This window comes from Pseudophryne corroboree, chromosome 1 (assembly GCF_028390025.1).
Source record: "Pseudophryne corroboree isolate aPseCor3 chromosome 1, aPseCor3.hap2, whole genome shotgun sequence".
In the NCBI taxonomy this organism is placed as follows: domain Eukaryota; kingdom Metazoa; phylum Chordata; class Amphibia; order Anura; family Myobatrachidae; genus Pseudophryne; species Pseudophryne corroboree.
The window spans coordinates 701381130-701397714 of record NC_086444.1 but is presented as its reverse complement, the minus strand read 5'-3'; the positions used below and the strand labels follow the sequence as shown (position 1 = coordinate 701397714).

At 47.8% G+C, this 16585-nt stretch overlaps 1 protein-coding gene across 2 annotated transcripts in view; it reads left to right on the top strand.

The window, feature by feature from the left end:
• Positions 1-16585, top strand: part of APBA3 (amyloid beta precursor protein binding family A member 3) — a 157670-nt gene that overhangs the window by 1724 nt on the left and 139361 nt on the right. Inside the window, exon 2 of one of the 2 annotated variants that reach the window (XM_063914842.1) lies at positions 12775-12814. The exons of the other annotated variant lie outside the window; for it this stretch is intronic. Coding sequence (XP_063770912.1) covers positions 12775-12814 — 40 coding nt within the window. The remainder of the gene's footprint in view (positions 1-12774; positions 12815-16585) is intronic. 2 annotated transcript variants of the gene reach the window in all.

Below are 16585 nucleotides of genomic sequence, written 5' to 3'. Positions count from 1 at the left end.
CCTCATGCCACTGAAACAGCTCTGACCAACCGAGGCATGGACTTCTCCAGACTTCTGAATGTGTCTTGTGGTATCTACCATCAAGATGTTAACAGCAGATCCTGTAAGTTGCGAGGTGGTGCCTTCGTGGTCCAGAACATCTCACAGATATTTCATCAGATTAATATCTGGGGAATTTGTGGGCCAAGTCAACACCTCAAACTTTGTAATTTTCCCCAAACCCTTCCTGAACAAGTGTGCAGTGTGACAGGGCACGTTAGTTTGCTGAAAGAGGTACCTGGCATCAGGGAATACTGTTGCCATGAAGGTGCAATAATATTTGGGCAGGTGGCAAGTAACACCCACTTTAATGCCAGAACCCAAGGTTTCCCAGTAGAACATTTCCCAGAACATCACACTGCCTCCGCTAGCTTGACTTCTTCCCATAGTGCACCCTGGCAACATCTCTTCCCCAGGTAAACAACGCACGCGCATCCGGCCGTCCACATGATGTAAAAAAAACGTGACTCAAACAAGGCTACCTTCTTCCATTGCCCCATGGTCTAGCTGTGACCATTATGTGCCCATTATAGACTGTGGATAGGAGACAGCAGTGGGTGCTGTGACTGGTCTGTGGCTCTGCAGCCACATACGCAGCAAGTTGTGATGCACATCTTTCTATCATAGCCAGCATTATCTTTTTCAGCAGTTTTTGCTACAGTAGCTCTTCTGTGGGATTGGCCCGTACGGCCTAGCCTTTGCTGCCACGTGCATCATTGAGCCTTGGACACCCATGACCCCGTCCCCGGTTCACCGGTTGTCCTTTCTTGGACTACTTTTTGTACGTACTAATCACTGCATACTGCGAACCCCCCACAAAACTTGCCATTTTGGAGATTCTATGACTCAGTCTTGTAGCCATCACAATTTGGTCCTTTGCAAAGTCACGGTTGTGTCTATGTTGCCTTCGTGCAAAGGACCTGGACGTGACAAAACGAGTGGGCAGGAGAGAACTTCCGCCCTTACAGCTCCTAAATGTTTTCTTCGTTCTCCGATCGTCTGGGGTATTTTTTTTTCTCTATGCAGCATTGGACCCTCGCGGGCTCGGTGTCTCGCTCCGCTTCGCTTGCTACACTTTTCTATTCCAAATAGATTGTGACATGGACCCAGGGGGTTATGGGAAAGGTCCTCTGCACGAAGAGAATCTAGACGCTACCGCAAAGTCACCTAGATCCTTACATTTGCCCATTTTTCCTGCTTCCAACACATCAACTTCAAGGACTTGAGTGTTCACTTGGTGCCTAATATATCCTACCCCTTGACAGGTGCCATTGTAGCAAGATAATCAATGTTATTCACTTGTCGGTAGTTTTAATGTTATGGTTGATGGGTGTGTAAATGATGCACACAGAAGGAAGTAGCACTCATTCCTGGTTAGGTATATCCATTAAGCACAGGTTCATTAAATAAAACTATAACACCCATCCCTCATAAGATGTTTCGGGTAAAGGCAGCCCTTTCTAAAGTGAAAGGGCCGCATTTGCCCGAAACATTGTCTAATATGCATAATAAACAAGCCATTATTAAACAGTTTTTCTCTAACGTCTTAGAGGATGCTGGGACTCCGTAAGGACCATGGGGAATAGACGGGCTCCGCAGGAGACATGGGCACTTTAAGAAAGACTTTAGACTCTGGGTGTGCACTGGCTCCTCCCTCTATGCCCCTCCTCCAGACCTCAGTTTTTAGACTGTGCCCAGAGGAAGATGGGTGCACTGCAGGGAGCTCTCCTGAGTTTCCTGCTAAGAGAGCATTATGTTAGGTTTTTTTCTTATTTTCAGGGAGCTCTGCTGGCAACAGACTCCCTGCATCGAGGGACTGAGGAGAGAGGAGCAGACCTACTTAAATGATAGGCTCTGCTTCTCGGCTACTGGACACCATTAGCTCCAGAGGGAGTGGAACACAGGTTCGTCCTGGGCGTTCATCCCAGAGCCGCGCCGCCGTTCTCCTCGCAGCGGAAGAAACAAAGAAAGAAGACTACTGAGGCGGCAGAAGCCCTCGGGTGCTTTACTGAGGTAACGCACAGCACTGCAGCTGTGCGTCATTGCTCCCATACACCTCACACACTCCGGTCACTGTAAGGGCGCAGGGGGGGCGCCCTGGGCAGCAATAGAATACCTCTCCTATGGCAAATTACTATATACATGTACAGGTGGGCACTGTACATGTATGTAAAAGAGCCCCCGCCATATTTTATTAAGTTTGAGCGGGACAGAAGCCCGCCGCCGAGGGGGCGGGGCTTCTCCCTCAGCATTCACCAGCGCCATTTTCTCTCCACAGCACCGCTGAGAGGAAGCTCCCCGGACTCTCCCCTGCTTGACACACGGTGAAAGAGGGTTTTAAAGTAGAGTGGGGGCACATAATTGGCGATTATACATTACAGCAGCGCTACTGGGTAAACATTGTGTTTTTCTCCGGGGTCATATAGCGCTGGGGTGTGTGCTGGCATACTCTCTCTCTGTCTCTCCAAAGGGCCTAAAGGGGAACCTGTCTTCAGAAAAGAGTTTCCCTGTGTGTGTGGAGTGTGTCGGTACGCGTGTGTCGACATGTTTGACGATGAAGGCTCGCCTAAGGAGGAGGGGGAGTGCATGATTGTCAGGTCGCCGTCGGCAATGCCGACACCGGACTGGATGGATATGTGGAATGTCTTGAATGCTAATGTAAATTTATTGCATAAGAGATTAGACAAGACTGAGGCTAGGGATCAGTCAGGTAGTCAGACCATGCCTGTCCCAGTGGCACCGGGACCTTCTGGGTCTCAGAAACGCACATTATCCCAGATCACTGACACAGATACCAACACGGATTCAGATTCCAGTGTCGACTATGAGGATGCAAAATTACAGCCAAAAGTGGCAAAAGGTATTCGTTACATGATCATTGCTATTAAAGAGGTTTTGCATATTACTGAGGAACCCCCTGTCCCTGACACGAGGGTACACATGTATAAAGAGAAAAAGCCTGAGATCTCCTTTCCGTCCTCATTTGAGCTAAGCGAATTGTGCGAAAAGGCTTGGGAATCTCCATACAGGAGACTACAAGTTCCCAAAAGGATTCTTATGGCGTATCCCTTCCCACAAAAGGACAGGATACGATGGGAATCTTCGCCTAAAGTAGACAAGGCGTTGACACACTTATCCAAGAAGGTGGCACTGCCTTCCCAGGATACTGCTACCCTCAAGGATCCTGCGGATCGTAAGCAGGAAGTTACCATGAAGTACATTTACACACATTCTGGTACTATTGTTAGGCCGGCTATGGCATCGGCCTGGGTTTGTAGTGCTGTCGCAGCATGGACAGATTCCTTGTCTACGGAGATTGAGGCCCTAGATAAGGATACCATTATAATGACCCTAGAGCATATCAAGGATGCTGCGTTATATATGAGGGATGCTCAAAGAGACATTTGTTTACTAAGCTCCAGAATAAATGCTATGTCTATTTCTGCTAGGCGACTCTTGTGGACCCGACAGTGGACGGGGGATGCCGACTCAAAGCGGCCTATGGAGTCGTTGCCTTACAAGGGGGAGGAGTTGTTTGGCGAAGGCCTCTCCGACTTTGTCTCTACTGCTACGGCAGTAAATCAAATTTTTTACCTTATGTTCCCCCACAACATACCAAGAAGGCACCTCATTACCAAATGCAGTCCTTTCGTTCAAATAAAAGCAAAAAGGTACGGGGATCGTCCTTTCTTGCCAGAGGTAAAGGCAAGGGAAAAAAGCTGCACACAGCTAGTTCCCAGGAGCAGAAGTCCCCCCTACGTCTGCAAAATCCACCGCATGACGCTGGGACTTCCCTGGGGGGGCCAGATCAAGTGGGGGCACGTCTTAGATTTTTCAGCCACGTATGGGTTCACTCACAGGTGGATCCTTGGGCAATAGAGATTGTTTCTCAGGGATACAGGCTGGAATTCGAAGAGATGCCTCCTCGCCGGTTTTTCAAATCGGCTCTGCCAGCTTCTCCGTCAGAAAGGGAGTTAGTGTTAACTGCAATTCAAAAATTGTACCTGCAACAGGTGATAGTCAAGGTTCCTCTTCTCCAGCAAGGAAAGGGGTATTACTCAACCCTGTTTGTGGTTCCGAAACCGGACGGTTCGGTCAGACCCATTTTGAATCTGAAATCCCTGAACCTGTACTTGAAAAAGTTCAAGATGGAATTGCTCAGAGCGGTCATCGCCAGCCTGGAGGGAGGGGGACGGGGGGGGGGGATTGGATGGTTTCCCTTGACATAAAGGATGCTTACCTTCATGTTCTGATTTTTCTTCCTCACCAGGCATTCCTGAGATTTGCGGTACAGGACTGTCATTACCAATTTCAGACGTTGCCGTTTGGGCTTTCCACGGCCCCGAGAATTTTCACCAAGGTAATGGCGGAAATATTGGTGCTGCTGCGCAAACAGGGTGTCACAATTATCCCATACTTGGACGATCTCCTCATAAAGGCGAGATCTCGAGAGAAGTTACTGGACAGCGTGTCACTGTCAGTGAGGACGTTGCAACAGCACGGCTGGATTCTCAATATTCCGAAGTCCCAGCTGGTCTGACCTTTTTGGGCCTGATTCTGGACACAGAACAGAAAAAGGTTTTTCTTCCGATGGAAAAGGCTCAGGCGCTCATAGCTCTGGTCAGGAACATATTAAAGACAAAAAAGGTTTCAGTGCTTCACTGCACCCGTGTCCTGGGGAAGATGGTGGCATCGTATGAGGCCATCCCCTTCGGCAGGTTCCATGCAAGGACTTTTCAATGGGACCTACTGGACAAATGGTCCGGGTCTCATTTACAAATGCATCAAAAGAACACCCTATCTCCCAGAGCCAGGATATCTCTCCTGTGGTGGCTGCACAGTGCTCACCTCCTGGAAGGCCGCAGGTTCGGCATTCAGGACTGGATCCTGGTGACCACAGTTGCGAGCCTCCGAGGTTGGGGAGCAGTCACACAGGGAAGAAATTTCCAAGGACTTTGGTCAAGTCAAGAGACTTGTCTTCACATCAACATCCTGGAACTAAGGGCCATATACAACGCCCTACGTCTGTTATGAACCACAGGTAGTGGTTCATTCCTATTTTATGTTTATAAAGTTGTCTTGCATGCCAGGATTTCCTGTTGCTCTGTTTTAGAATACTCTTGTCTGCTGCCGCTGGTGAGTCTGTGTAATTGCAGCTTGTTCCCTTGTGTTCAGCCTCACCTGGCTGCTAATTGCATCTGGTCAGTTTGGAATCATGCAACAAGGCAGCTGCATGGGATTATTAATTAGGCCTCTCTGTTATATGCTGGCTGTTTGCAATTCACAGATGCTGGTGATATTTCTGGGTTTTCAGTCTGCTTGAGTTCTGAGCTTGGTTCCTGCTAGTTCCTGAGCTTCCTGTGTCGATTCCTGTGTCAGTCCCTGTGTCGATTCCTATGTCTGATCCCGTGTCCTGCCGTGAGGCGTTCCTGTCCTGAGGTCCAGTACCTTTGCAAGTTTCTGGCTTCTTGGTGTCCACCGGTCTGTCGTTTGGGATTCTGCCTGTCCTCCAGTTCTGAGAGTCTGTGTCAGCAGCATTGGGAGTTCCTGTCCGTTTGCCAGTATTCGTACCGGTTCCGTGAGTAGCGGCACGGCCGCGTCCGTCGGCTTAGGCCGCTGTATTCCCTTATTATTTCTGTCACTGGTGTTTTGCAGAGGGTTCTGCTTATGCTGTCACCGCCGGTACTCAAAAGTATTGTGTCGGCGTGTGGTCAGCATTTCCTTTGTTGTTCTTTTCCTTTGGCGGCAAGCCGCACATACTTTGGTTTTAGGTTTGTTAGTAGCCCCTGGCCTTGTTGTTTAGTCAGAGGGCCCCTTGTTATCACCCTGTCTCGGTTCACTCTTTGTCTCTCATTAAGACCTGAGGGGGCATCGAAGTTGGGCAGACGTAATCCGCCCTTCAAACGCGGCTGCCATGGGCTCAAGCAACCATAGTCTCGCAAGAGTGTACTGACAGCACGGGTGAGACAACGGAGATAGGGCGCCAGGGGCTATTCCCTTTCCTAAGGTGGTCTCATCCTTTCATATGAACCAACCTATTGTCGTGCCTGTGGCTACACGTGACTTGGAGGATTCCGAGTCCCTTGATGTGGTCAGGGCTTTGAAAATTTACGTGGCCAGAACGGCTAGGATCAGAAAAACAGAAGCACTGTTTGTCCTGTATGCAGCCAACAAGGTTGGCGGACCTGCTTCAAAGCAGACTATTGCTCGCTGGATCTGTAACACGATTCAGCAGGCGCATTCTACAGCAGGATTGCCGTTACCGAAATCGGTTAAGGCCCATTCCACTAGGAAGGTGGGCTCGTCTTGGGCGGCTGCCCGAGGGGTCTCTGCACTACAGCTGTGCCGAGCTGCTACTTGTTCGGGTTCAAACACCTTTGCAAAGTTCTATAAGTTTGATACCCTGGCTGAGGAGGACCTCCTGTTTGCTCAATCGGTGCTGCAGAGTCATCCGCACTCTCCCGCCCGTTTGGGAGCTTTGGTATAATCCCCATGGTCCTAACGGAGTCCCAGCATCCTCTAGGACGTTAGAGAAAACAAGATTTTACACTTACTGGTAAATCTATTTCTCGTAGTCCGTAGAGGATGCTGGGCGCCCGTCCCAAGTGCGGACTTCTTCTGCAAGACTTGTATATAGTTATTGCTTACATAAGGGTTATATTATAGTTCATGGGTTTGGACCGAGACTATGTTGTTTGTTCATACTGTTAACTGGGTAGTTTATCACCGGTTATACGGTGTGATTGGTGTGGCTGGTATGAATCTTGCCCTTGGATTAACAAAAATCCTTTACTCGTACTGTCCATCTCCTCTGGGCACAGTTTCTGTAACTGAGGTCTGGAGGAGGGGCATAGAGGGAGGAGCCAGTGCACACCCAGAGTCTAAAGTCTTTCTGAAAGTGCCCATGTCTCCTGCGGAGCCCGTCTATTCCCCATGGTCCTTACGGAGTCCCAGCATCCTCTACGGACTACGAGAAATAGATTTACCGGTGTGTAAAATCATATTTCTCTGACGTCCTAGTGGATGCTGGGAACTCCGAAAGGACCATGGGGAATAGCGGCTCCGCAGGAGACTGGGCACAAAAGTAAAAGCTTTAGGACTAGCTGGTGTGCACTGGCTCCTCCCACTATGACCCTCCTCCAAGCCTCAGTTAGATTTTTGTGCCCGAACGAGAAGGGTGCAATCTAGGTGGCTCTCCTGAGCTGCTTAGAGTAAAAGTTTAAATTAGGTTTTTTATTTTCAGTGAGTCCTGCTGGCAACAGGCTCACTGCATCGAGGGACTAAGGGGAGAAGAAGCGAACTCACCTGCGTGCAGAGTGGATTGGGCTTCTTAGGCTACTGGACATTAGCTCCAGAGGGACGATCACAGGCCCAGCCATTGATGGGTCCCAGAGCCGCGCCGCCGTCCCCCTTACAGAGCCAGAAGAGGTCCGGAAAATCGGCGGCAGAAGACGTCCTGTCTTCAATAAGGTAGCGCACAGCACCGCAGCTGTGCGCCATTGCTCTCAGCACACTTCACACTCCGGTCACTGAGGGTGCAGGGCGCTGGGGGGGGCGCCCTGAGACGCAATAAAAATACCTTAGATGGCAAAAAATACATCACATATAGCTCCTGGGCTATATGGATGCATTTAACCCCTGCCAGAATACATAGAAAAATGGGAGATAGGCTCCGCCCCCTTAACGGCGGCCTTATCTCCTCAGCACACTGGCGCCATTTTCCCTCACAGCTCCGTTGGAGGGAAGCTCCCTGGCTCTCCCCTGCAGTCACTACACTACAGAAAGGGTTAAAAAAGAGAGGGGGGCACTAATTACGCGCAGTATTAAAGATACAGCAGCTAAAAGGGGAAAAACACTTATATAAGGTTATCCCTGTATATATATATATATATATATATAGCGCTCTGGTGTGTGCTGGCAAACTCTCCCTCTGTCTCCCCAAAGGGCTAGTGGGGTCCTGTCCTCTATCAGAGCATTCCCTGTGTGTGTGCTGTATGTCGGTACGTTTGTGTCGACATGTATGAGGAGAAAAATGATGTGGAGACGGAGCAGATTGCCTGTAATAGTGATGTCACCCCCTAGGGGGTCGACACCTGAGTGGATGAACTGTTGGAAGGAATTACGTGACAGTGTCAGCTCTGTATAAAAGACAGTGGTTGACATGAGACAGCCGGCTACTCAGCTTGTGCCTGTCCAGACGTCTCATAGGCCGTCAGGGGCTCTAAAGCGCCCGTTACCTCAGATGGCAGATATAGACGCCGACACGGATACTGACTCCAGTGTCGACGGTGAAGAGACAAATGTGACTTCCAGTAGGGCCACACGTTACATGATTGAGGCAATGAAAAATGTTTTACACATTTCTGATAATACGAGTACCACCAAAAAGGGGTATTATGTTCGGTGAGGAAAAACTACCTGTAGTTTTCCTGAATCTGAGAAATTAAATGAGGTGTGTGATGATGCGTGGGTTTCCCCCGATAACAACTGATAATTTCTAAAATGTTATTGGCATTATATCCTTTCCCGCCAGAGGTTAGGGTGCGTTGGGAAACACCCCCTAGGGTGGATAAAGCGCTCACACGCTTGTAAGGGCTCTACCCTCTCCTGAGATGGCCGCCCTTAAGGATCCTGCTGATAGAAAGCAGGAGGGTATCCTAAAATGTATTTACACACATACTGGTGTTATACTGCGACCAGCAATCGCCTCAGCCTGGATGTGCAGTGCTGGGTTGGCGTGGTCGGATTCCCTGACTGAAAATATTGATACCCTAGATAGGGACAATATATTTTTGCCTATAGAGCATGTAAAAGATGCATTTCTATATATGCGTGATGCACAGCGGAATATTTGCCGACTGGCATCAAGTCTAAGTGCGTTGTCCATTTCTACCAGTAGAGGGTTATGGACACGACAGTGGTCAGGTGATGCGGATTTCAAACGGCATTTGGAAGTATTGCCTTATTAAGGGGAGGAGTTATTTGGGGTCGGTCTTTCAGACCTGGTGGCCACGGCAACAGCTGGGAAATCCACGTTTGTACCCCAGGTCGCCTCTCAACATGAGAAGACGCCGTATTATCAGGCGCAGTCTTTTCGTGGACAAGCGGGCAAAAGGTTCCTCATTTCTGCCCCGTGACAGAGGGAGAGGAAAAAGGCTGCAGAAATCAGCCAGTTCCCAGGAACAGAAACCCTCTCCCGCCTCTGCCAAGCCCTCAGTATGACGCTGGGGCTTTACAAGCAGAATCAGGCACGGTGGGGGGCCCGTCTCAATGAATTTCAGCGCGCAGTGGGCTCACTCGCAAGTAGACCCCTGGATCCTTCAGGTGATATCTCAGGGGTACAAATTGGAATTCGAGACGATTCCCCCTCGCCGTTTCCTAAAGTCGGCTTTACCGATGTCTCCTTCTGACAGGGAGACAGTTTTGGAAGCCATTCACAAGCTGTATTCCCAGCAGGTGATAATCAAGGTACCCCTCCTGCAACAGGGAACGGGGTATTATTCCACACTGTTGTGGTACCGAAGCCGGACGGCTCGGTGAGACCGATTCTAAATCTAAAATCTTTGAACACTTACATACAGAGGTTCAAATTCAAGATTGAGTCACTCAGAGCAGTGATTGCGAACCTGGAAGAAGGGGACTACATGATGTCTCGGGACATCAAGGATGCTTACCTTCATGTCCAAATTTACCCTTCTCACCAAGGGTACCTCAGGTTTATGGTACAGAACTGTCACTATCAGTTCAGACGCTGCCGTATGGATGGTCCACGGCACCCCGGGTCTTTACCAAGGTAATGGCCGAAATGATGATATTCCTTCGAAGGAAGGGAATTTTAGTTATCCCTTACTTGGATGATTCCCTGATAAGGGTAAGATCCAGGGAACAGTTGGAGGTCGGTGTAGCACTATCTCAGGTAGTGTTGCGGCAGCACGATTGGATTGTCAATATTCCAAAATCACAGCTGGTTCCGACGACTCGTCTTCTGTTTCTAGGGATGATCCTGGACACAGTCCAGAAAAAGGTGTTTCTCCCGGAGGAGAAAGCCAGGGAGTTATCCGAGCTAGTCAGGAACCTCCTAAAACCGAGCCAAGTCTCAGTGCATCAATGCACAAGGGTTCTGGGTAAAATGGTGGCTTCCTACGAAGCAATCCCATTCGGCAGATTCCACGCAAGAACTTTCCAGTGGGACCTGCTGGACAAATGGTCCGGGTCGCATCTTCAGATGCATCAGCGGATAACCCTGTCACCAAGAACAAGGGTGTCCCTCCTGTGGTGGTTGCAGAGTGCTCATCTTCTAGAGGGCCGCAGATTCGGCATTCAGGACTGGGTCCTGGTGACCACGGATGCCAGCCTGCGAGGCTGGGGAGCAGTCACACAGGGAAGGAATTTCCAGGGCTTATGGTCAAGCCTGGAGACATCACTTCACATAAATATCCTGAAGCTAAGGGCCATTTACAATGCTCTAAGCTTAGCAAGACCTCTGCTTCAAGGTCAGCCGGTGTTGATCCAGTCGGACAACATCACGGCAGTCACCCACGTAAACAGACAGGGTGGCACAAGAAGCAGGAGGGCAATGGCAGAAGCTGCAAGGATTCTTCGCTGGGCGAAAAATCATGTGATAGCACTGTCAGCAATTCCGGGAGTGGACAACTGGGAAGCAGACTTCCTCAGCAGACACGACCTCCACCCGGGAGAGTGGGGACTTCACCCAGAAGTCTTCCACATGATTATAAACCGTTGGGAAAAACTCGACAGGTATTGCGCCAGGTCAAGGGACCCTCAGGCAATAGCTGTAGACGCTCTGGTAACACCGTGGGTGTACCAGTCAGTGTATGTGTTCCCTCATCTGCCTCTCATACCCAAGGTACTGAGATTGATAAGATGGAGAGGAGTAAGCACTATATTCGTGGCTCCGGATTGGCCAAGAAGGACTTGGTAACCGGAACTTCAAAAGATGCTCACGGAGGATCCGTGGCCTCTACCTCTAAGAAGGGACCTGCTTCAGCAAGGACCCTGTCTGTTCCAAGACTTACCGCGACTGCGTTTGACGGCAGGCGGTTGAACGCCGGATCCTGAAGGAAAAAAGGCATTCCGGATGAGGTCATCCCTATCCTGATCAAAGCCAGGAAGGATGTAACCGCAAAAAATTATCACCGCATTTGGCGAAAATATGTTGCGTGGTGCGAGGCCAGTAAGGCCCGACGGAGGAAATTTAACTGGGTCGATTCCTACATTTCCTGCAAACAGGAGTGTCTATGGGCCTGAAATTGGGGTCCATTAAGGTTCAAATTTCGGCCCTGTCAATTTTCTTCCAAAAAGAACTAGCTTCAGTCCCTGAAGTTCAGACGTTGTAAAAGGGGTACTGCATATACAGCCTCCTTTTGTGCCTCCAGTGGCACCTTGGGATCTCAATGTAGTTTTTGGGTTCCAAAAAGTCACATTGGTTTGAACCACTTAAATCTGTGGAGTTTAAATATCTCACATGGAAAGTGGTCATGCTGTTGGCCCTGGCCTGGGCCAGGCGCATGTCAGAATTGGCGGCTTTATCCTGTAAAAGCCCTTATCTGATTTTCCATTCGGACAGGGCAGAATTGAGGACTCGTCCTCAGTTTCTCCCTAAGGTGGTTTCAGCGTTTCACCTGAACCAACCTATTGTGGTGCCTGCGGCTACTAGGGACTTGGAGGACTACAAGTTGCTAGACGTTGTCAGGGCCCTGAAAATATATGTTTCCAGGACGGCTGGAGTCAGAAAATCTGACTCGCTGTTTATCCTGTATGCACCCAACAAGCTGGGTGCTCCTGCTTCTAAGCAGACTATTGCTCGTTGGATTTGTAGTACAATTCAGCTTGCACATTCTGTGGCAGGCCTGCCACAGCCAAAAATCTGTAAATGCCCACTCCACAAGGAAGATGGGCTCATCTTGGGTGGCTGCCCGAGGGGTCTCGGCTTTACAACTTTGCCGAGCAGCTACTTGGTCAGGAGCAAATACGTTTGTAAAATTCTACAAAATTGATACCCTGGCTGAGGAGGACCTGGAGTTCTCTCAATTGGTGCTGCAGAGTCATCCGCACTCTCCCGCCCGTTTGGGAGCTTTGGTATAATCCCCATGGTCCTTTCGGAGTTCCCAGCATCCACTAGGACGTCGGAGAAAATAAGAATTTACTTACCGATTAATTCTATTTCTCATAGTCCGTAGTGGATGCTGGGCGCCCATCCCAAGTGCGGATTGTCTGCAATACTTGTACATAGTTACAAAAATCGGGTTATTATCGTTGTGAGCCATCTTTTCAGAGGCTCCTCTGTTATCATGCTGTTAACTGGGTTCAGATCACAGGTTGTACGGTGTGATTGGTGTGGCTGGTATGAGTCTTACCCGGGATTCAAAATCCTTCCTTATTGTGTACGCTCGTCCGGGCACAGTATCCTAACTGAGGCTTGGAGGAGGGTCATAGGGGGAGGAGCCAGTGCACACCAGCTAGTCCTAAAGCTTTTACTTTTGTGCCCAGTCTCCTGCGGAGCCGCTATTCCCCATGGTCCCTTCGGAGTTCCCAGCATCCACTACGGACTATGAGAAATAGAATTATCGGTAAGTAAATTCTTATTTCCCCCCCCCCCCCCCTCCCAAAGTGCTGCACCATGCACACACATATATTTGTACGTTCTTTATTTGGGTCCCCTTTTTTTTTTTTCTTTTTTTTTTTTTGTATAATGGTTATGTTTTCCTCCCTCAGACTCTGGAGCTGTCCCAACATTATCCAGCATTGGCAAAAGGTATATATTGTAAAGATTTGTAGTGAACAAGTTTTGAAAACAGAACAATATTAGCATTAATTTATTTTACTAACATTTACTAAACACCATATACAGTAGTCCCATTGGATTGATATTTAGAGTAATTTTAAAGTGCACCCCAAAATAAATCTCATTTAACAATTGTCTTTGTTATCAAAATGCTCATACTTAAAGTTGAATTGTCAGGATACTGTAACCTGGAAAAAAAATATTTCATGCTATTTCAAGGTACTGTACAAGCCACTCATTTCTTCATTAAGCCTTTTTGATTGCCATAATTCCAGGGAAACGCTTAAAGTACATTAAAAGCATGTATGTTGTTTTTAAGACACCTTATGAATGCATTCACTTCTTGATCTCTGCAATGTAATTCATGGATAAATGTGCATTAATGAGTGACAAATGTAGCATGCTGCAGTGACAGAATTGCAACACTCATTGTTAGCATCAATGTCTACTTTTAAACAAGTGTATTATAGCTTATGCACTTGTATGTTTGCTTTCACACATGAAAACTAAATGAAATAAACAGCACCTCTTCAAAGATAATAGCATGATTGAGAGTTAAGGCCCATACACACTGGGCGATTTTGAGCTGAAAGCAGATCACTTTTGGTGTGTTGAGCTGCTTTCAGCTCAAAACAGCCCAGTGTGTATGCCCCAGCGATGAGCGCTGGCGGCCGCCGTTCATCTACTGGTATTGCCAGCAGATGAACAGCGGGGTGAGCGGCTTTCCATAGCGTCCTGCTATGGAAAACCGCTCACCCCCGCTGACATCGCTGGGCAGGGGGGAAAAGCGCTCAGTGTGTGTGCACTGAGCGATTTTCAGCCCAGCGATGTCAGCGATCATCACTGTGCATAGTGTGTATGCACCTTAACTCTTATTTGTCTAGAATATAGGCATTCTAAAATGCACCAAAGTCAGGGATAAAAATACCACAGACCCTTCACTCCCACACTGGAACCATAGATGTCCTTTTTATTTCATCACCACCCGGTGTAAACTGCAGGTGGGTCTAGGTATGGGCTATAATCTAGTATTACAGTCATTCCATGGTAATGTAATATGGATAGCAAAGAGTGGTGTGTCTCTGTGTCTCTCTCTCTCTCTCTCTCTCTCTCTCTCTCTCTCTCTCTCTCTCTCTCTCTCTCTCTCTCTCTCTCTCTCTCTCTCAACCAAATTTATTTTACTGACGGCTTAATTCAGCTGCACCTTGCAACATAATAGGGTATCTCAAACGTTTTCGGTCCCACACAGACCATCATCAGGAGAATATCAACAGATGTCACAAAAGCTGTCTCATCCAAAACCCCAAATCATCAGCTACATATCTGACCATGCCTCACCGGCTCCTTAAATACCCTCAAATTCAAAAAACGCGCCAAAAAGCGTCATAATGACATCACTATATGGGCGGGGCCACCAGAACCATCATCCCAATCTTAATAGTCACTCAATCATTACAGTTAAATGTATTAAACCACTTCATTATACATCACCTACCATTTAACGCATCTCACAGTACCCGCACACCATAATCTTAAATGTACAGCCACCTCACATCACAGAGCTACACTTCTCACAGGAGGCATAACAGATCCTTCCTGTGTCGGGTGAACCGCAACACGTGATATCGGAACACGTGATCCCGGAAGTGTTCCGATATCACGTGTTGCGGTTCACCCGACACAGGAAGGATCTGTTATGCCTCCTGTGAGAAGTGTAGCTCTGTGATGTGAGGTGGCTGTACATTTAAGATTATGGTGTGCGGGTACTGTGAGATGCGTTAAATGGTAGGTGATGTATAATGAAGTGGTTTAATACATTTAACTGTAATGATTGAGTGACTATTAAGATTGGGATGATGGTTCTGGTGGCCCCGCCCATATAGTAAAGTCATTATGACGCTTTTTGGCGCGTTTTTTGAATTTGAGGGTATTTAAGGAGCCGGTGAGGCATGGTCAGATATGTAGCTGATGATTTGGGGTTTTGGATGAGACAGCTTTTGTGGCATCTGTTGATATTCTCCTGATGATGGTCTGTGTGGGACCGAAAACGTTTGAGATACCCTATTATGCTGCAAGGTGCAGCTGAATTAAGCTGTCAGTAAAATAAATTTGGTGCATATTTAAGGACTAAGACTGGTGAGTGCTCCGTTTATTTGGTTTCTACAATTGGATGCTCGTGAGAGCCTCTGTGGATGACACCCCAGCGGATGGATTTTGATCTAAACGCGAGTGCGACCCATATATATATATATATATATATATATATATATATATATATATATATATATATATATATATATATATATATATATATATATATATATATAATATATATTCGGAAAACTTGCCCCGTCACTCCTCAGAAATAGCTGGCTGTGGTGCCCTTCCTTGTGGACCAACAGGCCCACCGATATGCAGTCAAAGAAATTAGGTGGCACTCACAGACTTGTAATCAACGTGAATACTCCGCAAGGAGATTTATTGTGCAAAACAGGTAACGTTTCGGGGACGTGTCCCCTTCCTCAGACAACCAAAACATAATACATGCATTGTATAAATAGTATCTAGTGACCCCACTTACCCCCTTCATCATGACTCCCAGCTGCGTGGACCACGGCTTGCCTCGGCGTCTCCCGTCCCGCACTTCCGGTTTCGGCGTCACCGCTCAGCCGGAAGTGACGCAAGCGGGCTTCGCCGGTCACCATGGAGACGCACCGGGAGCCCTGGTAATACAAAAACAACACAGAGCACAAATACTTAATTGCGGTGAGAGACTGACACATAATAAAACAGCGCTCGATCAGAGCTAGAGTGTCAGGAAAACAAATAACAAATAAAATCACTTATTAAAACACAAACATTTAAAAGCAAGAATGGTGTTAAAAAAAGTGTTTATAACAGTAAAAGGTGACAAATGAAGCAGGTGCTGCACAATCTTAACTCCGGTACTCTTTTCTTCTAAAATATCTGCCTGGGTGGCAAAAAGCTAGAATGGCTCCTAATCTACAGGGCGGTGTACAAATGTAATTATGTATGGTCCTAGGTAGGATTACCCCACAAAAAAGGACTCTGTCACTGGATGGCCATACTCCTTCACCGTGGTGGGTATCCTTATTACCCCCAAGTTTACCCCACAATTGATTGCCACAAGCTTTAGACTCACAACAGTATGGATTAATTCATAGGAAATTAATTAGTCCAAGGGACTCATTTAGCCCTTTGGGGGCTAAGCAATCAAGGCGGAAAATCCACCTTGCGGAGTATTCCTTGCGGAGTATTCACGTTGATTACAAGTCTGTGAGTGCCACCTAATTTCTTTGACTGTATATATATATATATATTATAATATAATATAATATAATTAATATAATATATATATATATATTTCTCTGACGTCCTAGTGGATGCTGGGAACTCCGTAAGGACCATGGGGAATAGCGGCTCCGCAGGAGACTGGGCACAACTAAAGAAAGCTTTAGGTCACCTGGTGTGCACTGGCTCCTCCCACTATGACCCTCCTCCAAGCCTCAGTTAGATTTTGTGCCCGGCCGAGGTTGGATGCACACTAGGGGCTCTCCTGAGCTTCTAGAAAGAAAGTATAGAATTAGGTTTTTTATTTTCAGTGAGACCTGCTGGCAACAGGCTCACTGCAGCGAGGGACTAAGGGGAGAAGAAGCGAACTCGCCTGCTTGCAGCCGGATTGGGCTTCTTAGACTACTGGACACCATTAGCTCCAGAGGG